This window comes from Pseudorasbora parva, chromosome 21 (genome assembly GCF_024679245.1).
Source record: "Pseudorasbora parva isolate DD20220531a chromosome 21, ASM2467924v1, whole genome shotgun sequence".
Taxonomy (NCBI): Eukaryota; Metazoa; Chordata; class Actinopteri; order Cypriniformes; family Gobionidae; genus Pseudorasbora; species Pseudorasbora parva.
Genome location: NC_090192.1, coordinates 34014095 through 34040453, shown reverse-complemented (window position 1 = coordinate 34040453; position 26359 = coordinate 34014095). Strand labels below are relative to the sequence as shown.

At 37.4% G+C, this 26359-nt stretch overlaps 2 protein-coding genes across 3 annotated transcripts in view; both read right to left on the bottom strand.

The window, feature by feature from the left end:
- Nucleotides 1-1130: 1130 nt before the first annotated feature.
- Nucleotides 1131-17120, bottom strand: LOC137056241 (uromodulin-like). 2 transcript variants are annotated; one of them, XM_067430263.1, is made up of 9 exons: nucleotides 16699-17120; nucleotides 12618-12700; nucleotides 7624-7734; nucleotides 6749-6933; nucleotides 6502-6647; nucleotides 6162-6407; nucleotides 3195-3354; nucleotides 1482-1587; nucleotides 1131-1371 (listed from the first exon to the last, which is right to left on the bottom strand). In XM_067430263.1, the coding sequence occupies exons 2-9, from the start codon at nucleotides 12664-12666 to the stop codon at nucleotides 1268-1270; spliced, it is 1107 nt and encodes a 368-aa protein (XP_067286364.1). In that variant the 5' UTR covers nucleotides 12667-12700; nucleotides 16699-17120; the 3' UTR covers nucleotides 1131-1267. The 2 variants fall into 2 exon arrangements, with proteins under 2 accessions (XP_067286364.1, XP_067286363.1); XM_067430262.1 differs by lacking the exons at nucleotides 12618-12700; nucleotides 16699-17120 and having other exon boundaries at nucleotides 7624-8336.
- Nucleotides 17121-20620: 3500 nt separating this feature from the next.
- abca5 (ATP-binding cassette, sub-family A (ABC1), member 5) overlaps nucleotides 20621-26359 on the bottom strand; it is a 41247-nt gene continuing 35508 nt past the window's right edge. The window contains exons 33-39 of the mRNA XM_067430152.1: nucleotides 25753-25828; nucleotides 25558-25652; nucleotides 25292-25411; nucleotides 25029-25181; nucleotides 24805-24884; nucleotides 24665-24720; nucleotides 20621-23630 (exon numbers count right to left, since the gene is read on the bottom strand). Of these exons, the coding sequence (XP_067286253.1) occupies nucleotides 23490-23630; nucleotides 24665-24720; nucleotides 24805-24884; nucleotides 25029-25181; nucleotides 25292-25411; nucleotides 25558-25652; nucleotides 25753-25828 (721 nt within the window). The 3' untranslated portion in view covers nucleotides 20621-23489. The remainder of the gene's footprint in view (nucleotides 23631-24664; nucleotides 24721-24804; nucleotides 24885-25028; nucleotides 25182-25291; nucleotides 25412-25557; nucleotides 25653-25752; nucleotides 25829-26359) is intronic.

Here is a 26359-nt window from a genome sequence, read left to right as displayed (position 1 = left end):
TTTTGGATCATTTTTAACCCAAAAGGTCACGGACTGCAGCTTGAAATGAATAGAAGCAACTATTATGATTTAGTTTTAACATAACTTGAAATGATCAAACCAGTTTTTCCTTTCATGCAACATAGCAGACCCATGGTAGGAATTCTGTCATTTTGAAAGAAATACTGTGTAATGGTTACTGATGGACTGCATACATTTCCAATTTTATAATACGCCTATTCTGTGACACAAAATAAAACAAAATTTGTTCCTTGTCATTAATTTTATTTTAATTTTTTTCCTTTTGGTATATTTAGTTTTTTGTAAGTTATTATTGTGTTTGTTTGGTTTACCAGATCCACAGGTAAAATGTCTGAATGATAACCTGAAGGTTGTTATACACTAAATCCACTAAAGCCTTGAGGAAGACACGTAATCCCAGATTTCACTCTTGTTCATAGAATGAACCCAAACCTCTTAACAGAGATATGTGCAACAGCAGTATGTGGACTGAGCACATTCTGCTGGTGGTTTAATGACAGTAAAATGACAGCAAGAAATGCCCTTCAGACTTGACTTTGAAGTAAAATGACTGCTTAATTATGTTCTGCATGTTGATTATTGTTTTGTGTTCTTGCAATTGTGATGAAGGACCATCCTTAAGCTTCCACCGAACACAATAATGAATAAGTAGAAACCTGACAATTCTTGTTTTACTATTTAGAGTGCAGGATGTTTTGGTTCCAGAAATAACCTGACTTCTGGACAATTTTTTTTTGGCGAAATGCAGCAAAACAATAAAAATAAAATAAAAAACATTTTCTTAATGTAATGGACAGCGTTTCTCAAAACGTCTTAAGTGTCTTATGCTTACAATGCTTTTGTGAAACATGGCTTGTCAAGAATATTAGTTATTTACAGTAAATGACATGCATTTTTATGTTTGGAACACAAGATATGGCCTAAATCAGGTTTACTTATTATTGGCTCATGAATGAAAACAGATTTTGAATTGACTTGTAAATCTCCAAAAACACACAAAAATCAGTTTGCTTGTTGTTACAACATTTTATTTTGAATAGTCCATCCCATATGAGTAAAGAGACTAGTATGCCTTTATTCAAATGAAATCAGTTCTACAATGTCTGCAAATTAGTATTTTTTAACATAAGGAGATTTAATAACATACAGTAAAGTCAGTATGTTCACCAAAAAGAGATTACAACAAAACATCAATCAAAAAGAGATTACAGGGAGAATCCCTAAAATGATTCTTAGTGGAATTATTCTAAAAGGATATGAAGACTCTCGTCATAGAAATGAGTAAAATCATCAGAGAAGCACACAGACTTGGAGCCCTGGACACCTGCACTTGGTTTGGGAGCTGCTCACCTATGAAGAGTCAGTGTAAAGTATATAGCGTGATTTGTGAGCAATTCAAACATGAACTATGTCAGATAGCATGAACAACTGAAATTCGTCTTTTTAAATCCATAGATCACCTTTGTTATGTTCAGACCACATCAATGGACCTATTGATATGTAAGTACTGTCATGGATAACCGCAGATCTGCCCTCTCTCACAACACCTTGTTCAGAGTCACAGAGCTAAAATTAACAAACAAAGAACATTCAGGCATTCTTCCTCATCTTCTTCATCAGCAAACAAAAACAATCCATTATGTCCGTTATGTATGTGAACTCCTGCTAATTAAAGGCCCACTAAAGTGTCTTGAAAAGAGCAGCATTATTTAGTATTTTGACGTAATTTCCACTGAAACAGGAAGACAGGACAGGACATATCTGCCCAATCTCCCGGCAATTCATACATATTTTAGGAGGTGGCTAATTTGTACGACCTCGCTCATATGAATCTGTTCTCTTTTTTTTTTTTTTTTTTTTTGCTAAAGCGCACGTTTTTAACGAGTTGCCAAATTCGTATATGTACAAATGACCTCCCTCTAACCCCGCCCCTAAACCTACCCGTCACTGCGGTTTAGACAAAACGTACAAATTCGTACGAGTGAGGTCGTACAAATATAAAATACATACAAATTGGGCGTTAGATAGCATTGGACATCGAACAATTATTAGCGGAAGTGAGAGACTAAGTTTTAAAGGGATACTCCACCGCTTTTTCATATTAAACTATGTTATTCCCTTAACTAAAACAAGCTGATAAATACCTCTCTCATCTCAGTGTGTGCAATCTTAATCTCTCTGACGCGCAGTGATGATCTGATAGTATTTAGCTTAGCCCGCTAAGCCCAGTTCATTCAATATGGTACCAAACAGAGATCAAGTTAGAAGCGACCAAACACCTCCACGTTTTCCCTATTTAAATACAGTTACACGAATAGTTGAACGATCAAGTATGATGACAAAATAAAACGTGGTGCTTTTCTAAGCGGATTAAAAAGGAGAACTATAATGTATGGCGGAATAGCACTTCTGAGAGTACTTCGATTCGGCGCAGTAAAAAGTCCTGGCTGAAACATCCTCCCTCCTCCCTCCCTCAAACAGTAAGGCTAACATATTCATACTAAATGTAATTTTGATTTCATTGGGACTTTAAGGGACTGTACTGGCTGTGCTGTTTTGATTTGTGATCACCAGGCGGCATTGAGAACGCACAAAACCATGATCGACTGGGGGGTATTCCAAAGCAGGTTATGTGACATATCCGGGCATGTTTAAGAGTAAGTGAGCAGATAACCTCAACTTTCGGTTCCAAAAACGGAGGTAACTTTCAGGGTATGAGTAACCATGGCAACTCACTCTCTGAATCTAACCTGCTCCAGAAGTTAACCTGAAACATACTCTGAGTTGGCTGAACTTACTCCCGGACTCGTTTTTGGAAACAGCATACCTTGAGCAAGCAACGTTTGGGTTAATCAACAGAGAGTTCAATATATGACAGGAAATTAACCTTGCTTTTTGGAATACGCCCCTGATGCTCAACTGATGCTTCACAGCATTTATTATGCATACTCTCACATACATATGGCATGTGTGCTGTGTTTCTCTTGAACACACACACACACACACACACACACACACACAATAAAGGCAACTCTATAGCAAGCAGTCTAAAATGTTGGCCATCTTCTGGGCTGGCCAAAACTAATCTGTCAATCAGCATCAAATCAGAAAATACTGTTCCTTTTCAACAACTCCATTTATGAAACATTTTGTTGCAGGATTTGTTAACTCACCACTGGGCAGTGATTGTTTGACAGAAGGCACAGGTGAAGGGTGCAGTGCAGGTAAACCTTTGTGGAGTTTGCAGTCAACATAAACATGCTGAAGGAGAAACGGCTGGATGTGGAAACACCACTCTGCAGAAGCTCCACTTTGACATTTGGACTGGGACACCTGGACATATTGAGAATGATAATGAGCAACACATTTAAAAAAGAAAAGAAAAAAAGTCATTTGATGGGTGCCTTGGTACAATGGATGCACATATGTACCAATAATAGGTATTTGTTCAGTAAGAGTTTTTTTTTTTTTTTTTTTTTTTTTTAAAGCAAAACAGAAAAAAAAATTGGCTGGCCGCACACTGAAGTCTAGGAAAATACTAAATTTATTTTGTCAATTGCATGGTGCAATAAAGTGCAAGTGAGTTAAAAACAGAGGAGCATGAGCAGCTCGGGGCCGCGTAACTATTTAGCATGCCGGATTCTCTGGACGGCCCGGACACGGAAAGGATTGACAGATTGATAGCTCTTTCTCGATTCTGTGGGTGGTGGTGCATGGCCGTTCTTAGTTGGTGAAGCGATTTGTCTGGTCCATTCCGATAACGAACGAGACTCCAGCATGCTAAATAGTTACGCAGCCTCGAGCTCCTCTGTTTTTAACTCACTTGCACTTTGCACTTTATTGCACCATGCAATTGACAAAATAAATTTTGTATTTTCCTAGACTTCAGTCTTTTTTTGTATTCGGTGTGCGGCCAGCCATTTATTCTGTTTTGCTCAAGTTTATCTCATTGGTTCTACGCACCTGAAGGAAAAGAGAATTTTTCCAACTGAGAGTGCAACAACTTTTTTTATTTTTTTTATTTAAAGAAAATCTAAATATTGGTATAGATATGGGACGATATCATTCTGAATAATTGGTATTGGCGGAGAACAAGTTAGTATTGTGCTCTATCTCTACCTACATTTGTGTAAAAAAAAAAAAAATGGAATCAAGCATATTCAAAATGATTGCTGTTGTTGTTGTTGTTGTTAATTTATATGAACCAAATATAAGTTAATGGATTCATTCATAAAGAGTTGCAACTCATTCATCAGGTTTGTGCCTGATGAAGACTGATAAGAAAATCTAAACTTGCACTGTTTTGTTAATAAACTTTATAGAGCTGTATAATTTTAGAGTGTAGATATATATCACTTTTGTCCAAGTGGCAACCTCCCTCCTTTAAGTCAATATGGAAGTGAAAACAGGCTCCAGAAGGGAGCAGAATCTCATTGAGCCCCATGTTAAAAACTTAACAGCAGAAAAAAAGTGTTTACAGCCCGGTACAAATTGTGGCTTTGGTCTATACGGCTAATTTTGCCCTTTGTGACAACTGTGAGGGTTTTATAACTTATTTGTTTACATTATACACTTAAAAAAGGTGGGTTGGATTTACATTATTTAACTGTGTACATCGGTCCCACATAAATCAATTACGTTAAGCAAACATACTATGTTCATGTAACTACAACATCATAGAATGAATACATTTTAAGTGACTCAATTAAGTAGTTTCAAAGTAAATTGTATGACTCCATCATAATTTAGACATTCAAAATCCTGTATATTAATTCACCCACTTCAATTTCTTATACTTTAATGTTACACAACTGAATTATAATACTGCACTAGCTAGTTCGCAAACTTTTAGCTAGCAATAGCACTTAGCACTAAACATCTTAAATGCTAAGCATTAAAAGCTCATTCAGCAAAGCCGTTATAACATTAGTTTAATCAGTTCACAGCCTAAGCAAATGCTCTACTCCTCTCAAAAATGGTAACCCACAATAGTTTAAATTGTTCAAATAATTACAACATAATTGAATATTAAACTCTATTAAACAACCCCTTTCTCATTTTGCAAAAAAATACATTAAAAAAACTCTTTTACATATAAAATAACATTTACTTGCTCTTGATTTAGCCACATACAAAGAATGCTGGGAACTAACAAGTCCCACCCAGTTTCAGTTAATGCAACACAAATAATTTATGTAACAACACAAACGGATTAAGTTTGACTTCGATTTGACTTATATTTAAGTGGATCGAACACAATCAAATCAAGTTTGGACAAAACGTATAGCAATTGTATTGCTTTAGCTCATTTTAATTAAGCAGTAATGTTTCAGTGTATAAAGCATTAAAGTTCTGCATAATTAAGGGCGTGGATTTGAGTGACAGGTGAATAGCCACTTATCCGCTGTCTGTTAGTGATCGCGTCACCTCAGCACCGTCCACGTCCTGCCACTTTGTCCATTTTCTGTTGTCCAGTCGTGATGCCTGATGATGCGCTGCTAAGATGGCAACGGCCAGCTCGTCTTTACGCTTCAAAACTGCTCTTCAGAATCCTATGGGTGACTTCACGGACACTGTCCATCAGTGATGCGCGGGTTGATCCAACACGAGTGGGTGCCTGCGGTCACCTACGGGTACCCGTATATTTGCAATGATATTCGGGTCGCGGTCGATCGGGTCGTTTGAAATAAAGATGACGCAGGACAAAATGCCCGATTTACCTTTTTAATAGGCCATCCTTTTTTAAAAGCATATAGCTTAGTAATGTCCAACATGATCACATGGTAATGCGTATCAATAGTAGCTACGAGTGTGCAATCTCGTGGAATGTATACGCCAAAATGAGTTTTATGATATAAAGTTTTGGGCGTGCATATGATACACAGTTTTTGTCATGCATAGGATACACACTTTATGGCGTGTATATGACACGCTCTTGGGTAGGATTAGGTTGGTGGGGTGGGAGGTTCGTACGTATAATATGCCATAAAGTGCTTTTTTTTTGGGAAAGTCTGGGCAGAGATGCACACTTCGATTAGACTGGATAAACACATGCACATATATCAAAAACACACCATTTGCATACTTTAAGATTAACATTTATTTATTTAAAAATAATAATAAAATAACACAAGGCTTACAAATCATTGATGAGGTCCCAGCGTAGAGAGCAATGAGGATCATTCACAGGAGTAGCCCAACATTTGTCAATCACTGAGGCAAACTGACGGCTGTCAACTCCATCAACACGAGCTTCCACAAAAACACGCTCGTTCAGCTCCACGTTCACACTGCCAGTGAAGGGGCGGGAGAATTCAGCATCCTGAAAGGGAATCATCCGGACCTGATATGTCCCTTGACCAGCAGGAAGGATCCCGTGCACAATGCTGTTGAAATAAACAACACATTTTAAAAGCAACTCAGAGACTTGGTGTTATGCATGCATTTAAAATGAATTAATTCTTAAAAAGTGAGTCCCACCTCTCCAGAGGGTTGATGTTCATGGAGAATGATTGGGAGTACACACAGCTGAAATGGATCCTTAATTTGTTTTCCCTGCTGATGATAGCCTCAGATCCAGAATCCCCCAGAATAAAGTTATCATAGATGAAGTGGGTGCCATTGGCCTGTTGGGGTATAATGTTTGAATATTTGTACTTTAAATGATTGCTAAGAATTATATTTGTTGTATTTCATTCCATTTGAGCATGTATGCAATGATTCCTACCATGAGACTTGTACCACAGATGTGGTCCTTGTTATCAAAATAGAACTCCACTCTGCCATTCCGGACTGTTCCTCTGCAGCTGGGATCATTGAGGTGTAAGATGTCAGGAGGAAAACCAGCCTCAAAGAGCTGACAGCGAGACAGAGACATGAAGCCAGAGCCGCTTTCACAGCTTTCAAAGAAACCTGAGAGAGAAATAAGTCAAGAGAATGTCAGCTATGATCAAAAACAAAACTATAATCAATGATGAATATTGACTGCCTGGCCAAAAGTCGCTGTTTTGTCATGGCAGTGATGTGTTTCTAGTATGTTTTTATGTTTTACAACAATTCATCTAGCCCTAATTTATGAAGTGTGTAGCTTTTCATTTCTTAAACAACTGTAGGAAGACACATCATGGCCATATTCCAGGATGACAATGTCAGGAAGACACATTTGTATGGAAACATCATTTCCGTTAAGAGGTGCATACATTTTGGTCAACATCTTGTATTGCCAATGCAAGAGTCTAGCACTCTGTCAAGTGTCATCCAGCACACCCCACATATTTGTAATACATTTAAGTTTTGGACTTAGAGGTGCCAATTCATGCGTGAAAATGATTCTTCATGCTCCCTCACAAGTTCTTTCACAGTTTGAGCCTGATGAATCTTGACATTGTCATCCTGGAATATAGCCATGATGTGTCTTCCTGCATGGCTGTTTAAGAAATGAAAATCTACACACTCCATCAATTAGGGTCAGAAGAACTGTTGCCAGAAACACATAATCACTGCAATAACGATCCAATCATTGACTCTTAAGCATTTGCTGATTTAAATCCAAACAGCGACTTTTTTTTTGGCTGAGTGGTGTATATTTTTAATTAGTCCAACCAAAGTCATGCTGAGATCTGTGACGGTTGTCCTTGCAGAAACAGCCGTAAACACCATTTTCCTCTTCGCAGCGTTCATCCTCAGTGCAGTTTAGCTCAGAACAGCGGTTTCCTTCACATAAGAGGAGAACCAACTGATTAATGACAAAATCTGGGTTTAAGCTTGACCTCATTTAGCCATTATTTGTACAATCACTTGAGTAATGAAGTACGTTTTTTTTGGGGTTTAAGGTTTGGGATAGAGGGCTGCATTGGGATTGAGTCCCGCGGGACCCAACGCAAATCTCGCGGGAGCGGGTGGTTTGAATTTTGCTGCGGGCGGGATTGGGCGGCTAAAAAAACACCGCGGGATAGGCAGGTTACCTAGCGCCATGATAGAGATGTCGATAGATGATGTAGAAAAGAACCTCAGGTATTTACAGCACAAAAGCTAAGCAAGGAAAGTCTGACATTTGGAGAAGTTTCTCAATTGTTTGTGATAAAGATGGAAAGGAGCTGGACTTTGTTCATTGTGACAAATGTGCAAAAATACTCATCTACAATGGGCACAAATACGGCACGTCTGGTTTGAGGCGACACATGCTCTGTTCTCCCCGGTCAAAGTTTTCATGTAGCCCAGTTAATCATATTATGTTTTTTTTTTCTATTTCTATGTGCAAAGTTTTTGATAAAAACGAAATTATATTTGAATGTATTGTGTGTTTTGTCTTTTTTTATTTTAATGTTTTACATGCAGGCGAGAAACGGAACAAACAACCCCAATGAATCTCTTTAATAATATCAATACAAATACGTGTTTTTTTCCCTGCGAGACGGGAGAAGACACAAAATCAATGCATCTCTATTATTGTGCCGGAATAAATTCTCAGAGTTTTGCGGGAGCGGGCGGTAATGGTCAAAATTTCTTCGGGAGCGGGATGAAGAAAACAGCCCCGCGCAGGGCTCTAGATTGGGACATCTGATATTAGGAAACTCTTTTCTCTTTACAGTGATACAGAATAAGTAGCTTAACATTTAATATAACTCTATCTGTGCTATATCTCAATCTATCTGTGCAATATAGTGGCATAAACTCTAGACTCTTATTAAAATACTTTACCACTGCTTTCTGTGACTGGGATTGCCTCTGTTGTTGTGTATATTGTTGTAAGGTTTGTGACTTCTAAAATGGGAAAAATGTATACATTAAATGTCAATCATTCTTAGTTATAAATAAGGTCCCACTTTATAATTAGGTGTCCTTAACTGCTTGCATCAACAACAAAAAAACATGTACATTACTTATTGTGTTCATACTGCATTGCAAAACACTTTTGCTGATATTGAGGTGGAATGAGGATAAAGTTAGGGACAGATGTTGAGGTATGGGTAAGTTTAAGCGATTAGGTAAGGGAAATGTCAACAATGTAATTACATGCAGGTCTTTATTTTAATGTATGTAGCCTACAATGTAAAAACATGCATGAACACAGTAAGTGGATTGTGTCAAATGAGTAATTTAAATGTTAATACAGCAGTTAAGGCCACCTAATATAAAGTGGGTCCATAAATAAATATAAACATGTTTACCTGCACAATAAGCAGCACAGTATGTTGGCTTAAGTAACTCATACACATAATAATTTCCTGGACAAGCTTTGACTTGAATGGGATGAAAGGTGTAACCACAGCAGTCATTCACTGTGGACCCACAGACCTTCCGGGTGACCACTTCATCTTCTAGTTGTGGGTGAGGGCCGGTGAGCCACATTGGGTGATATGTACCACACATGCCATAACCAACACATGACTCTGGCATCTGAGCACTCTGACCATTGTAGAAGAGCCTGTACCAGCCATTCCAGCTGACATCACTATCACATATGGAATCGCGGTAAACACCAGTCGAAGTTTTATTTGCTCTCCACGGCTCATCCAGACTGTTATAACTGTAGCAGGGGTCAACACTCGGTGGACTGGCGACAGCAGCTGTTTAAGAAAATTAAAGAGAGAACTTATATATATATATATAGCTTTACCAAGTATTTAATGCACTTATTTCTTGCGCGTACATTAAGTGTCTCCATAATTTTAAATGTAATGTTACACTTCATAAACCACAATAACTATTGGTCAAAATTTATTTATATAATATGTTACCTTTTATATTTCACCGTTTTATAAATTGTGGTGATTTTTTAAATATTTTGTCTTTACAATAACCTATAATAGAGTTTTTACATTGGCATGTTCCCATTTTGACACCCTACCTAAAGTTTTATGAACTGTTGAATGAATTAGTAAATTCATTATTCTTATGAAGTCTGTAAATGCAATCTTTAGCAAAGCTCGTAATTTAATTTGTGAGCAAGTAAAAGACACAGGAGAATGGCTGTAGCTGCACAATATGCGGAGACTGGGATCATTCGATTCAGTCTTACCAGTTTGTAGACATGGTAATTTCCAGCTTTGACTTTGATTGGGTCTGATCTGTAGGAACTGCACTGGTCATAATAAGAGCCATAGACATCATGTAACAGCTCGGATCGTTAATGTCACGTGATTTCAGCAGTTTGACACGCGATCCAAATCATGAATCAATCTAAAAACGTTTTCGTTCTTCCCTTTGAAGTAAACATTTGGAAATAGCCTACCTTTGCAGTGAACATCAGCCATTCATGCACTTGATAGCAACAGTTAAAATGACACTTATGATAGTTCAGAGTATATTTGAGAGGCTGTGAGATCATAGTTTGTATCAATCCCTTTTCTTTGCAGAATACATTGACAGTACAGAATAGCTCTTTTGCCATTATCCTGAATGCTGTATAAGGATTCATTATTTTAAGTGTCAGCGGAAGAGAGGTTCTCGGGAGTGCGCATAACCGTCACATCCTTTGGATTTCCCAGCGAAACCAGCCAGAGTCCTTCACATAAAAATCAGTCGACATGCTTTCATATTCAGCCTAGTTGGGGAAAGTATCTTTTTTTAAACTTGTTACAAGCTGTTCAAACATTGGCAAAACAACAGATGATTAAAGGCACATTGTGTAAGTTCAACAATCATATTATATACATTTGAGTATGTTGATATTTTTAATGCTACTCTTTGCATTTGCTCGGTGGCTGCTACAAGATACTTTTGCATCTTGCAGTATCTTGATCAATATTAGATTTTAATATATATTGAATGTTGGCAAAAGCTCTCTCTGATTATGCAATGGTAGCCACTTGACAAAACAGTGTATTGTCAAATGGCTACGAGAGCATTTGACATAGTTGTCCTCATTTGACTGACATGTTTCGAACAACGTTGTATTATTACGTCGGTTGTTGTACATATCGCAACAGTTTGGAAAGGTAATGTCCAGTGTGTGGTGCTAAAATAAATGTTCTACTATGTTTGAAACTAACATTACACCTACAAAAAAAACACCAGGAGCCTCCCAGACCCACAGCCCGTGTTGCAATCACCGGTCGGTCGGTCAATCAGTCGATGGGAGAGGATCCCCTAAACCTAACCAATAGTGTTAACAAAAGAATACATGAGATAAAAAGCATTTGCTGAAGCTTGCTTGTTCAAGTGTTTGAGTGCTTTTATTGTGGACATGTCTTTCAATGGACTTGAGTGCTCTGTATCACAAATCCAGTGCTCTTCTAGGGGAGCTACTGAACTTCACTATCTGTGTCACAAAAGCCATATGGAGCTGGCGTGAAGTGCAAGGAACCACGCAAAAATAAGTCTTCAATCTATTATCTGTTGTTTGAAAAGGAGTAAAAGTTTTCCCGCCTGTTTATTTCCGCTGGAAACTGCAGTGATTTATATTTAGGTACTGAATGTTTTTTATTTTGAGTTTTGCAAAAATGTCGATAGAGGAGTGTTTTTACTTTAATGACCCTGGGTTTTATGTGGCAACAGAGCCTCTAGTGCTGGGAGAAATGTAAAACATGGAGTGGACCACAGTGTACTGGAGCTTACAGAGACTTCCACCATCAGCTCTGTTTTCTGTTCAGAAAAGCTTTTAACTGTTATGTGTTGGTTGATTGTTTGTACCATTCTATATTTTTCTTTTTATTTCCTTTTCCATTGTTGCACTTTGAGAACTCTGTGTTGTCACATGTCACACCTGCGCAGTATGAAGGAATGTGAACTGATTCATCAGGTCTGACAAGTTTATAGACTCAATAATCTCCTGCAGAGGCCTTGATTTGGATGGGGTGGATGTAAATTCATCACACTGACCCCCTGGATGATATTCTAAGGTGTCACGAGTCACCACCCCATTGTGGATGAGAACCATTGAGATACAGTCCATTATTACCAATACCACATCCTCCGACAGTCACACACATCTGAGCACTTTCTCCATTCAAATACAGCTGATACCAGCCGTTCCATTCAACAGAAGTGTCATCATTACGGTTGCCTTGATCACCACGTATGTCTCTCCATACATTATCCAGTACTGTATATTCAAAGCATGGATCAGTGCGCAAAGAGAATAGTGTCAAAAGGTGAGAGGAACACTAACAAACTGTAATTGCTTTTCTGAACTGATATTTGGTTTGTTTTGCCAACGAATAAATGACTGATGACTGAATTTTTTTTCAATATTGTATCTCGACTCAGACAAGAAGGTTGAGTACCTTAGATGCCTCAATACAACTGACAGATTTTGTTGATTTGGGTGCTAAGTGCATTAAATGTATTGCAGATTTAAACATCCATATGAATGATTGTTTAAAACTTACTGCAAAAATGGTTTTAGGTTACTTTTGGAGCTTTTTGTCAGTCCTGGTCTAGAAGTACTAGTGAATCTTTTTTTATTTTTTTATAATATATTTTAAAGGATAGAAAGAGGAAGAATTTAAGGTTTGTAGTTTATGATGAAGCAAACCCAAAGTAGAAGCGTGATTAGCCCATCGATCCTTTCAATTGTTAAATACAAAAGATCCCAGTCAGTTCTCTTGAATTTTGTCAGACATTCGAAAATGCTTTATAGATAAAAAACGTACCATTATTCAGCAGTAGTAATGTCACGCACAATGAGATTAGAAACCTCATTGTTGCAGACTGCGGGTAAAGACGGCAAACTTATCTGTAAAAAAAAAAAAAAAAAAAAAATTATAGCTATTTTATTATATATAACAGGATCATTTATAATTTAGAATAAATAGCTACATCACTTTCATTATTTAATAACAGGGCTCGCCGGAAAAAATCAATAAACCGCAGTATTTAAGACAAAAAAGGAAAAAATTGTGTAAAAAAATTGTTGTATAATAATATATATTAAAAGCACTGACGGAAAGAGTGTAGAGCAGAGACAGATGAGATTAACTGTAGCCTACCTGAGCTAAAAAATGTGGCTGCAGAAATTGTCTCTTCCACAGTTCAAGCAGAATACAGTGATGCTAAACAGCAGGTTTCAGATTATTAAAATTCATAAATGGTAGGCGGACCCAAGTTATTTCTAAGTACTTCAAACCAGTTTTTTTTTATTATAGCCTACAGTTGTGTGAGGAGATCTATATAGTATGTCTGTAGGCTAATGATGTGCGCTGCAGTTTTGACAAATTCTTCAGTCTATAACTGATTTACTTGTTCAACCTTTTTGTCAGGGTTCGTTTAAGGGGTGATTGATTATGATTTCATTTAAGATTTAGTTAGTGTGTATTGTTGCTGTTTGAGCATAAACAACATCTGTAAAGTTACGACGTCCAAAGATCAATGCAAAGGGAGATATTTTATTTGAAAGAAATTGATTTTTAAGGACTACAACAAACGGCTAGTAGGGACAACACAAGCTTCCTGAAATTTGCATAAACCATGCCCCCGGGATTGGAACACGCAACAAAAGGGGTGAGATTATCATGACAGAATATGCTAATCAATGATTTGAAGATATTTAACTCCACATCGGCTAAATAAATTCATCAACTAACCATTCAGGGGCATTGTTGCATTCTATGGCTGAATCCGAAATCGCCTCATCATCATCAAATAGGGCAATATATGAGGGGACAGCTATTTGTAGTAGTGTCCGTAGTGGACATGTTCGAGTGCACTCATTTCAATCCCACATATTGCAGCAATAACAGAAGATGTATGTTTTGGCTGTGCGATTTCACGCACTTATTTTCATTCACTCCTTCAGTTAATGGACTAAAGTGGGGAATAATGATTGAGGGTTCAGGGGGCGATTTCAGATTCACCCTAAATGTCACTTATTCTCGAGTCTCTCCATCATATATATATACAGTATTGTTCAAAATAATAGCAGTACAATGTGACTAACCAGAATAATCAAGGTTTTTCGTATATTTTTTTAATGCTACGTGGCAAACAAGTTACCAGTAGGTTCAGTAGATTCTCAGAAAACAAATGAGACCCAGCATTCATGATATGCACGCTCTTAAGGCTGTGCAATTGGGCAATTAGTTGAATTAGTTGAAAGGGGTGTGTTCAAAAAAATAGCAGTGTGGCATTCAATCACTGAGGTCATCAATTTTGTGAAGAAACAGGTGTGAATCAGGTGGCCCCTATTTAAGGATGAAGCCAACACTTGTTGAACATGCATTTGAAAGCTGAGGAAAATGGGTCGTTCAAGACATTGTTCAGAAGAACAGCGTACTTTGATTAAAAAGTTGATTAGAGAGGGGAAAACCTATAAAGAGGTGCAAAAAATGATAGGCTGTTCAGCTAAAATGATCTCCAATGCCTTAAAATGGAGAGCAAAACCAGAGAGACGTGGAAGAAAACGGAAGACAACCATCAAAATGGATAGAAGAATAACCAGAATGGCAAAGGCTCAGCCAATGATCACCTCCAGGATGATCAAAGACAGTCTGGAGTTACCTGTAAGTACTGTGACAGTTAGAAGACGTCTGTGTGAAGCTAATCTATTTTCAAGAATCCCCCGCAAAGTCCCTCTGTTAAAAAAAAAGGCATGTGCAGAAGAGGTTACAATTTGCCAAAGAACACATCAACTGGCCTAAAGAGAAATGGAGGAACATTTTGTGGACTGATGAGAGTAAAATTGTTCTTTTTGGGTCCAAGGGCTACAGGCAGTTTGTGAGACGACCCCCAAACTCTGAATTCAAGCCACAGTACACAGTGAAGACAGTGAAGCATGGAGGTGCAAGCATCATGATATGGGCATGTTTCTCCTACTATGGTGTTGGGCCTATTTATCGCATACCAGGGATCATGGATCAGTTTGCATATGTTAAAATACTTGAAGAGGTCATGTTGCCCTATGCTGAAGAGGACATGCCCTTGAAACGGTTGTTTCAACAAGACAATGACCCAAAACACACTAGTAAACGGGCAAAGTCTTGGTTCCAAACCAACAAAATTAATGTTATGGAGTGGCCAGCCCAATCTCCAGACCTTAATCCAATTGAGAACTTGTGGGGTGATATCAAAAATGCTGTTTCTGAAGCAAAACCAAGAAATGTGAATGAATTGTGGAATGTTGTTAAAGAATCATGGAGTGGAATAACAGCTGAGAGGTGCCACAAGTTGGTTGACTCCATGCCACACAGATGTCAAGCAGTTTTAAAAAACTGTGGTCATACAACTAAATATTAGTTTAGTGATTCACAGGATTGCTAAATCCCAGAAAAAAAAATGTTTGTACAAAATAGTTTTGAGTTTGTACAGTCAAAGGTAGACACTGCTATTTTTTTGAACACACCCCTTTCAACTAATTCAACTAATTGCCCAATTGCACAGCCTTAAGAGCGTTCATATCATGAATGCTGGATCTCATTTGTTACTGAACCTACTGGTAACTTGTTTGCCACGTAGCAATAAAAAATATACTAAAAACCTTGATTATTCTGGTTAGTCACATTGTACTGCTATTATTTTGAACAAGACTGTATGTATATATATATATATATATATATATATATATATATATATATATATATATATATATATATATATATATATATATATATATATATATATACACATCCCAAATACTATACTTTTACATATTGTCCCATTATTGAAAAACTGTTGCTTTAATTACCTTGAACAAAACTGAAAATCATTATGAATGCCTTATCTCGTCATATCTATACAGATTAGTCGCAGGTTAGTCACAACGAGTGAGAAACATGGAGCAGTTAAATCTCCAACCTCTGGTGAAACATCATTATCATTTAAAAAAGCAAACCAAACAATGTTCTTTAGCAAAATGATTATTAAGGATTATTAAGCAATCTGCAAAAGTTACAGTGTACCTTTAATGAGTGTGCAAAATGATGAAATCTTTATGCTGCATGAATTAAAAATGTATCAGTTTGATGGATTCTTATGTAGCCTAATGTTTTTCAATAAAAGTACAAATAAGAAATCTGTGGTGAAATCACATTTGCATACGTAAAGAATGAAGAGAAACCAGTCAAAGTTGATTACAGAAACAATATGCAAGAAAATAACAACATGTTTGTTATGTATGACTGCTGTCGGAAAAAAATGCTGCAAAACAATGTTTAAAACGTCTGTGCAAATATTCTGTTGACATGACTGGTTGAGCGAATTAAAAACGAGGATTCCAAACATGTCAAATGTACACACACAAACACACAGTTGTATGACGCTGCTTTATGATGATTTTTATACTGTACAAACTGTATTCTATCCCCTTACACTAACCCTACCCTTAGACTTATTCATCACACATCACTTTCTGCATTTTCATTATCTGTTTTCGTCATGGGGAGCAAAAATGTAAGTTTGTCCTCATAACCTATGGGTTTACCAGGACCCCACGCACACACACACGGTTTGATATCTTTGTGGGGACTCCTCATAATGGTTTATGTATTAGATTCCCCTATACTAACCCTACCCATCACTTTCTGCATTTTTAAAACAAAAACTCTGTGTGTGATTTATAGGTTTGTTTCCTCACATGGACTTCAATTTAGGTCGCCACAGTGACATGAGGGCCCAGGTGGAAATGAGGTTGAACTACAATGCTCTTGCTCATTTGACGTTCAGATATACATAATTATTTTATAATAATAAATAAATTATGAACTATAATAATACATTTTTTATTATTGTTTTATAAGTCACCTTTGTTACTGTCAGACCACATCAATGGACCCATGGGTATGGAAGCGCTGTCATGGAAGTCCACAGATCTGCCCTCTCTATGGTGGTGTTCAGTCACAGTACTAAAATACAGATGAAAAGACAACCATGTTGTGTCAACCAAGGGATCAAGGTTTTGCCTGTTAGCATGGCCCTGTAAGGCCCCCTGCTGGGAGATGTTGTAACTACTGTACACAATTGCCATTTTTATCCATTGACAACCACTCAAAAGTACAGTACGTGTGTTGCAGTGTTTTCAGTTTTCCCGTTTTCACAGTCTTACAGATTCATAAGATTTTACTTATGGACATGAATATAGTTGTTAGTATTTGTCAAGTTTCTTTAGAGACTGTAGGTTGAGGATAGGCCAGGATACATTTGGACTGTTGCTTTATTTAACTGAAAGAAATCAGAGTTACATTTGTGGTTTTATAATTACATTTTAGTTACAAAAAATGTTTCAGATCATTGTAAAATCCAACAATTGTTCTAATTAACCTTTTAGTTAACTTTACTTATTAATGTCTTATTTGTAAAAATCTAGTAATCTGTACTATTCACAAACTTTACATTGTTTACTGAGAAATCCCAAGTCAAGATTAATTCATTGGTTTGAGCGCCATTTCATCAAGCTGAGGCAGGGCAATTCTTAAGCAATATAGATATTGAACGCTTAAAATAAAAGAAACCAGACACGTCTACTGTATTTGCAAAATTGAAAAAGAAACGAGATGGAATAAGCATGTCTCTCATCACAAATGCTGCCACGCAACATTTTGCATAACGGCGGAAGAGCTTAGTCATAAATGATTGTGACTGGTCTAGCAAGATTTTTTTATTAATATTTCTAAGAACACGAGAGAGAGAGAGAATAAGAGTGAGAGATTCCCAAAATCTCTTTTGCTCAAAGAAAAAAAAAAAAAAAAAAATCGTACCATGGCGTTTGTAAAGTAATACTTATAAGAGTCGTATTTTTATCTGAAGTATTCAATAAAGATTTTCTAAGAAAATTACTATATTTATTAGAAAAACTGCATTTTTTTTGTACAGAGCAAAATAAAGAGAGATAAAACACCTCTTACCTTCTAACAGTGAGGTCCCAGTGGAGAGAGTAATGAGGATCATCCACAGGTATAGCGCAAAATGTCAAATCAACCGACAGCTGTCAAATTCATCAACACAAACTTCCACAAAATCCTTCAGCTTCATCTTCACACTAGGTTTGAGAATTCAGTATGTTAGGGAATCATCCTGATCCTGACATGCCTTGACCTGGAGGGTTCATGCACATATGGATAAGTTGATTTTTATGAATTTCTCAAGTTTTATTGCATCCAAATTTAAGCAATATACATTTGGTGTGGGGCTGAATTTGGGGGAATTTCATCTATTTGCAGGGATAGTATTTGGGTGTGAGGGTACACCAAAACAAAAAAACAATGTTTGCATTGCAGCAAAAGAAATGTTTAGTATGCAGGTCATCTGAGTTTTGTTTTTGATTCTGTGGAAATAAAAGTGCAAATGAATGGGTTGTGTCATAACTCATGCCACTGAGCAGGGCTGGACTGGTAATCTGGCATACCGGGCATTTGCCCGGTGGGCCGACGCACTTTTGGGGCCGGTATAGTGTTTTTTTACCACTGACAACATGCAGCGACAGCAGCCCATTGGTTTGTTTTCTAAATTGACAAGCCGAAGCGAGAGAGACCTCCCCTCCATATTAGGCGCTTTTTTCTATTTATTTTTTTATTATTTGAGCACATTGAACTGCAAAAGGCGAATATCCACACAGCACAGCCGCTGACGAACGTACGCTGCGTTTAAATACTGCTCTATGAACGGCACTTTGACTTATTTTGTTTTATACAATCGTGTGATATGGAAACATTACAGTTCTGTGGTGAATCAGCTGAAAACAGCCGCGATCATACGTAGCCTATTCATGACGAGGTAAAGTGGAAAACGGCGATACACACAAACGTTTCACTTCAGAACAACCACAACTTACTCTGCAGCTACTAACAGCGAAGAAATATGGTGTTTAGGAAGAAACATTTATTAAAAATGTTGCTATATTACATAAATTAATATTGCAGAATATAAATCACTTTTATAGAGGCTGTTTTCGTATTTTCTACAGGTGTTTACATTTTTTTTAAACTTACAAATAAGTTTATTATATACGTTTTATATAGTTTTGGAAACAATATAGCCATATAATGAGGAGCAAGGTTTGTACAGTATGTTTTTTACCCTGTGACTACCATGATCTTACATTTAAATGAAACTGGTCTACAGTTAAACTAGTCTATAAAACAGCTTTAAGTTTAGATCCCATAAATAAAGGACAAAGCTTTTTTTTTCCTCTTTAAAAGTTTTATTAACTTGTTTTAATAGATTTAATGAAATGTAATAGCCTCATGAAAGATAGATATCAGTGTCTTACTTAAATGATGTGTTAACTCTTGAAAAATATGATTGTTCAACCCAAAAATGTGATCATTTACTCACCCTAATGTCATTCCAAACCTAAATGAATTTATTTCTGTGTAGCATAAAATAAAATAATTTGAGTGTTTTTTTGTTCATACAATATTCAATGGTAGCCTAACCAAAATGGCTTGGTTGCCAACATTCTTCAAAACATCTTATTTTATGTTTCCCAGAAGTCATGCAGGTTTGGAACGACACGAGAGTGAGTAAATGATGACAGCATTTAAAAGCAGTAAATGTACTTTACTGCATCCTAGCTCAAAATCATCAGTGCTGTACTGCTAAGTGCATTTCTGTGTGACCAAAAAAGCAATATTAAGTTTATCTGCATTTGCAGCAAATTCGATAATATCTATCATTATTTGTCCTAGTTTTATTTATATACGCCAATTTAAGACCCCAACACCAGCAAAAACATTCACGGGGAACTCATGGACCGGATGTGCTGGGTATGCCAGAGCCGAATTTTAGCCCCAGTCCAGCCTTGCCACTGAGCGCAAGCACGTACAACACCTAAAAACAATACAGAATGCAAAATTTACAGCGCTCCTGGGGACTTCTAAATACCCTGTCAAGTCACCTTTATTTATATAGTGCTTTGATACAGATTGTTTCAAAGGAGCTTTATAGGAAAATTGATAGGAAAATTATGCATTTTGGCTATTGTTCTGCTGAATTCACTTTAGTGTTGAAAAATTCAAAGATCTGAAGCATGTCTGCTTGCCTAGAAATCTAGATGCACCCTAGCAGCAGCAAATCTAATCTGCCGCGAGTGTTGTCTAGCAACTCCCAATAGACTTCTGAGCTGGAAAAACCAAACTCTGGTCTTGTTAATCACATCGTGTATAGAGTCGGTGGGCGGGGCTTAACATAATGACAGCAGAGATGTGTGCTACTTGTAAACACAAAAGCTTTGACAGCGACTCTGGAAGATTTGGAGTTAAGCTTTTCTCTGAGAAAAGAACGGCACTGAAGTCATTCTTAAGAAGGGAAGATGTGTTCGGAGTTTTGCCGACCGGATACGGCAAAAGTTTAATCTAGCGCCACTTTCACTGCACTAGCCTATCGCGTGCAGAGGAGTTTGAAAGACAACCATTTATCCCGGCCCTCAGATTAAGCCCTGTCAACAATCGCTCCAGTGGCCTTGCTCAGCTCCGTAACACTCAGTCGTGCTCTGCTTCATACTACAGCAACGTTAATAATCCCATTCATGAACATGATTTCTGCCCGAGTCCTATCCTGACTGGTTTTCCGCCGCCTGTGAGGTGAAGACCACATGTCCCAAGATTCTGAGCTCAAACTTGGCGTCATCAAACAACGGCTTTGTTTTCAATAGGCGCCCTCTTGCAGATGGAAAAGTTACATAGTGCACCTTTAAAGTTAAAGTAAGGAGAAACAGCATCAGCAGCTGTGAAGTTTTACCCTATTTATTTCAAACCTCATGATACTTTTTGTGGAACAAAGGGTGAATAATTCATTGGAGTGTTAACCATCTCAGTGGGGGAAAACATTTGAAAAACAAGCTTAAATAAAATAATCAATGCACTTCATCTTATACACTCTAGTGAAATATATGCAACTTATTCACATTCCAAAAATTAACATCCTGAATACAATTTATTTTTAAACAATTGTTGCATACAAATGGCAGAAAATGGGCACTAGGGGAAGAGAGTGTAAAGCGTTCTAAAAGATTATATTATTTGTGGCTACATTGTACTGCAAGACACATTTGAGATCACAAGAGAGACAACATTAAAATTGCAGTTTGCAATGACACTGTCTACATAATGCATTAAATACTCACACAAACAAGTATTCATATATTGCACTTTGGAGGAAATAAAGGTCTTGGCTAAATAGATGTTACATAGTGTTAAATATAACCTTTACATACCATCACAGTCCAGCAAAGACTAAACTGTGTAAAGACTGTAAATCAGTGTTAAATGTTATACATTACTGACATGGGCTATATTTGTGCAAAAATTCAGATCATCCCTTAAAAATCTGTCTTATAATTATCCCAAAAAATCTGATTCAATCATATATATTTTTGTTCATTTAAAAACGTTGTGGTACTTTAGATGCTACAGAAGTTGCATTGTCTCTAAAAAATAGACAATACAAGACAACAAGATTTGATTTGCTGTAAAATCAAACTTAGGAAGATGAGGCCAAACAAATAAAATGCATATAGTCCGCAAAACATGCCAAACTGGCATTGATTACAATTTTTGAGGACCGCTCCACACAACACTATATACAACCCTTCACATTCAACTAGGGTTAAATGTCCAGAAAATTAACAAGTACCTATTTCCAACAGAGTATAAGCCGAAAACTTAACTATCTACAACAGATTTGCTCAGGAGTAACCATGAAACATCTAGCTAACGCCTGTCAGAAGTTCTACCAACAAGAGAACCAGCACTTGGGGCAGAGATCTTTATGCCAAAAACATACGGTTCTGCATCACATACGCAAGGAGCTGGATAAGGACAAATCTACTGGACAAAGTATTATTAGAAACTCACCAGATATATGCACAAAGTGTAAACGGACGTTCACAGAGTTCTGAAATTAAAACACTTTCAGGTGAGAGTAGAATACATTGGTGTATCAGCTTCAATACTGTAACCAACATGAAGAGAGAGAGAGATAGAGAGAGAGAGAGAAAGGAGAATGGCAGAACAACTTTAATTGGTAATACTTCACAATAATCCCCTATTAGATAACATTAGTTAATGCATGCTTGATCATAAATCATTAAATTAATTAAACCTAAAATGTAAAAAACAACAACAAAAAAACCCCATCAAGAATAAAAAAATATATTATGAAAATAAGATAAATGCTGTAAAAGTATATTTTATTCCGTATAGCTATTGCATGAATGTATATAGAACCTTATTTTAAAGTATTACCCATTAAGAGTGAAAAAATAAAATGATATTCCTTTAGATATTTTTGTAAATGATTAATTTGTGAAAGGTACAGTATTCTTAAATGCTGTCCTTTGCAATACAGAGAAATTCATTTAGAGATGATCACCTCTCGTTTTTGTGTTTATACAACCAAAAAAAAAAAAAACCTCTTAAATAACCAACTTAAAATGAGCCCAAGCTGAATGCCAACGTCCCATTCTGGTGCCCAAAATCTTCCACAATTGAAGGTTCACCACAAAACGTCAGCAAAAAGTTCCACTGTACATTCAATGCTCACTGTTCAATAAGCATTAGTAAAAAAAAAAAAAAAAAAAAAACACTCAGTAGTATGCAACTAATCTGGAGTGCTACATGGTTTGGTACGGATTGTGAGGAAGCCGCTGATTTTTAAATGTTTAAACTGCTCCTAAAGCAAGGCCACCTGACGACGGGACGGAAAAGGGATGACGGCGAGAAGCTCTTCATTGTCTTGATTTCAACCCACTCGCTGTGAGTGCTTAGCCCTGTTTTTCTTTGGAGAGCTCTGTGTGAAAGCCTGAAACACGTGCTGGTGTTTGAGAAAGGAGTCTGGGAGATCTCCTGGGTGCAGCAGAGACAGAAGAGGCTTCATGCACCTGCAGGGCCGCTCCGCCCTAAAAAGGGTTACAAGAATCGAGAGCAGCCCACTACATGCTGGTAAATCTCAGTGTTAATGCTGCCTATGTTTGCACACAGCCGTAATACGATTCTCCCGTCTGAAAACTCACCTTACAACAGTACGCATAGATAATAAAGTTATATAGCTGTACACACACAGACGCAAGTTTATATCCCATGCTACAGACACCAAAAAGCACTGTATTGGCGTCGATGTGAGTGAGACTTTGGTACCGCTTCGATAATGTGGAACCCGCTCCATGCAACTATTTTCCCAGTGACTGACGATGTGTATATGCACACAACAGAATGTGAGCTTGATGCACAACAAGTGAAAAGAAGGTGTAAGAAGTTACAGAGTGAGACTTTAAAAAATAAAATATCTTGATAAAAAAAACAAACAACAACGACGACAACAAAAAGAACCGCCAAGTCTAGCTCGGCATCTACAGCTGACACTCAAGTCGTGTGTCAGACAATATCTGAGCAAGTGCCAGTACCAGAGCCAAAGCAAGCATCACAGCCCCCCCCCACACACACACACGTTTGTGTGCAACTGGCCACTGGAGTCTCCACACTCTATTGTCCTGTGAGTCCTGTTAGTGTATGGCTCTTTAAGGCAAAGGACGGCACATGCGGAGAGAGAGACAGAGAGAAAAGGGCACACCACTTCAGGGAAGGCAGGATAGGATCGGCTCATAGCTGGTGCACTATGCTGTCAGCGTGATTGATGGATATTGGGCCATCCTGTCTTAGTCTCTGCCATTGAAATGTTGTGCTAAGCGATCCAACCTCTTCTTCCTCATTCTCCTGCTCTTTAGCAAACTCCATGAAAACCTGCAAAACAGGTAAATGCTTTTAAAGAAATGCAATTACCTATGATCTGTAGACAGAGATCTAATTTTTATTAGAAAACAAGGCAGAGATAGACTGGGTAAACCCAGCCTGATTTGCCGGAGATTTGATTTTGCCCGGCAACTCAGTCTGGAAACCCGTACATTCATTTCTACTGCTTCGATTAAACTTTTGAGGGAACCACTCAGACCGGCTTATCCACATGGCGTGCTAATGGTGGGTTTAACACAATGACAGATAGAGAAACGATGGGTCGTTGCCCATTGATCAGGCCTGTTGTGGTCTGATTATTTGAAGGACTATCCAATTGCGTAGGCACACCCGTAATTCTCAGGACGGCGGTCTAATCGTGCTGGTAGAATCCGTGAAGTTGACAATTTCCTCGCCACTCAGGATTGGTCACTTGTCTGTTACCTGGCTACGTGCTCAATTTGGGCGACGTAAACACAAATTGATAATAAAATTAAGAAATATCTGATCATCCTTCATAATGCAGTCATTTACATCTCATAGTATCAGTAAAGCGTTACCTTACCAAGGCAATGACTGATGCTTTTGTATTACATTCCAAAGAGTGGCAGTTATCAGCCCCACAATGCAAAACGAAACCAGAACCGTATCAGCTGGCCCGGATCACCACCAAATGGATCGGTTACGCAATCCGAACTGTTCGGTCCCATGTTGAAAAAGTGGCTATTGACTAATATCTTATCTTGATTTCAATGATTTCAATACCCTTGATAGTAAATACTTGATGAACGTAAATTATTTAAAAGCAATTTCAATACCCTGCATATAAATGAAAGCGGCTCTCAAGACACCCGCAAACTATATACAATAAACCCCACCCCATCTTGTGTAATACCGATGCAGTTGCAAGTTTATTTACTGGTGTGAAAATGTCCTCACTGTGACATCCTTACACTGGTAGTTTTTATTTTTTTGAAGCATAAGTCATAACTAAATATTTGTTTGTTCAAATAAATATTTTTAAAGGACATCCAATAGTGACATACTTGTTCAAGGGTTGACTGGGAGAAGTTGTACTCTTCAAAGTTAAAGTTCTGTTTAGCTGTGAAGACAAAGATGAATGATCAAAATAGTATTTTTAACTCTTCACAAAAACTCTGTGGTTGTTATGGGGTTCATTTCTCACCACTTTCCAACTGGGCAAATGACTTGGCTAGTGACTTCACATCTTCCATTGGGATTTTATACACCATCAGAGTGGCAAAACTGCAAAGATCCATGAAATGTTAAATCAAAACCCCTTCTACCGGTAACTTCCAGATGTTTTTTGACTTTTATGTCAAACATTTGCAGTTTAGTGCTTCACTATGATTCAGTTTGTCCCAATTAATTTATGAAGACGCGTCTCACCTCTCCTGACGAGCAGCATGGGGAAATATCTTCAGTATTTCTTTATGCAATAGCGCTACCTGCCGGAGACCTGTGAGCTCCTCCCTGAGATTAATCTCTAAGCTGTAGCCTCTTCCAAACTTCCCCTTCAGGTGCTGAATTGAGCCAATACACCTGCAGGGAGTGACATAAAATATTACATGCTTTCTTTTCTGTACTTGCTCGTTCCAAATTCTCAATATGTATTTTTTCAATTGACACCGTTATCTGTCCCAGCCTCTCACCTCAGCTGACCAGAAACCATGATGGCCACACGGTCACACACAGCCTCTGCCTCTTCCATGTAGTGGGTGGTCAAAAGGGCCCCTCGCTGTTTGTTTTTAAAGGCAGCACGGATTGCCCTCCTATTGGAATGAGCCACTGATATGTTAATTTTTGCGTCCCTCCATATCTACACATTTATTAAATGACTATATGGACCGTAGTATGCACTACACAAAAACTGTAAACAAAAGCCATGGACATTTAATGTAGTGTAGTAAATTTTTACCACATGCGCTGTTTCGATTTGGGATCCATCCCTGTTGATGGTTCGTCCAACAGAACTATCTGAGGATTTCCCAGCATGCTTAGTGCAAAGCACAACTAGCATGGAGAAAAAAAAGAAGAACAAAAAGTACATAAAGTACATGACAAAGTATGCTTTTATATTATCAATACTGATTTATATGCATTTTTGACTTGCCTTCCTCTTTAGTCCTGCAGACAAGTGTTTTGCCTGTTTGTAAAGATGATCCTTTAGCTCTAGAGCACTCACAACACTGAAAAGACAAACACTATTTAAAAATTGAAAATTGCTGTGGTGGCCATACTATATAATGTGATGGACAAGAGGTCATATTGATAGGCAGTGAGAATTGACCCGACAAAGGCCTGTGAATTGAGAACATTTTCCATCCATAAATGACTCTTAAGGGGGTTACAAAAGTGCATTTATATATAATTAATATTATTATTACTAATAGAGCAAACTATATAAAGTATATACCAAGCTAAAGCTAAATGTTTGAAGCCAGTTAAAAATCTATTTTTTTTTAGCAAAATGATCAACGGTTACAGTAAAGGCATATATAATATATAATAATATCAAAATATTTTATATTTCATGTTCATTTGAACTTTCTATTCATTAAAGGAGGGGGTAATGATTCAGCTTCGCCATTACAGGATTTAATTATATTTTAAATATATTAATATAGTGTAACTCAAATGTTACTTTAAATTAATTTTTAATCAAAATAAATGCAGCCTTGCCCTTGTGGAACATAAGCAACTTCTTTCAAAAACCTTAA

Bases quoted from the DNA above. Each gene is read 5' to 3' on its own strand.
- LOC137056241 (XM_067430262.1), bottom strand. From the start codon at position 7,795: ATGAGGTCAAGCTTAAACCCAGATTTTGTCATTAATCAGTTGGTTCTC. The intron at 6,934-7,623 runs GTTGGACTAATT...TTTCTCTCTCAG, and splicing joins CAGATCTCAGCATGACTTTG to GTTTCTTTGAAAGCTGTGAA. The intron at 1,588-3,194 runs GTGAGTTAACAA...TGTTAATTTTAG, and splicing joins CAAACAATCACTGCCCAGTG to CTCTGTGACTCTGAACAAGG.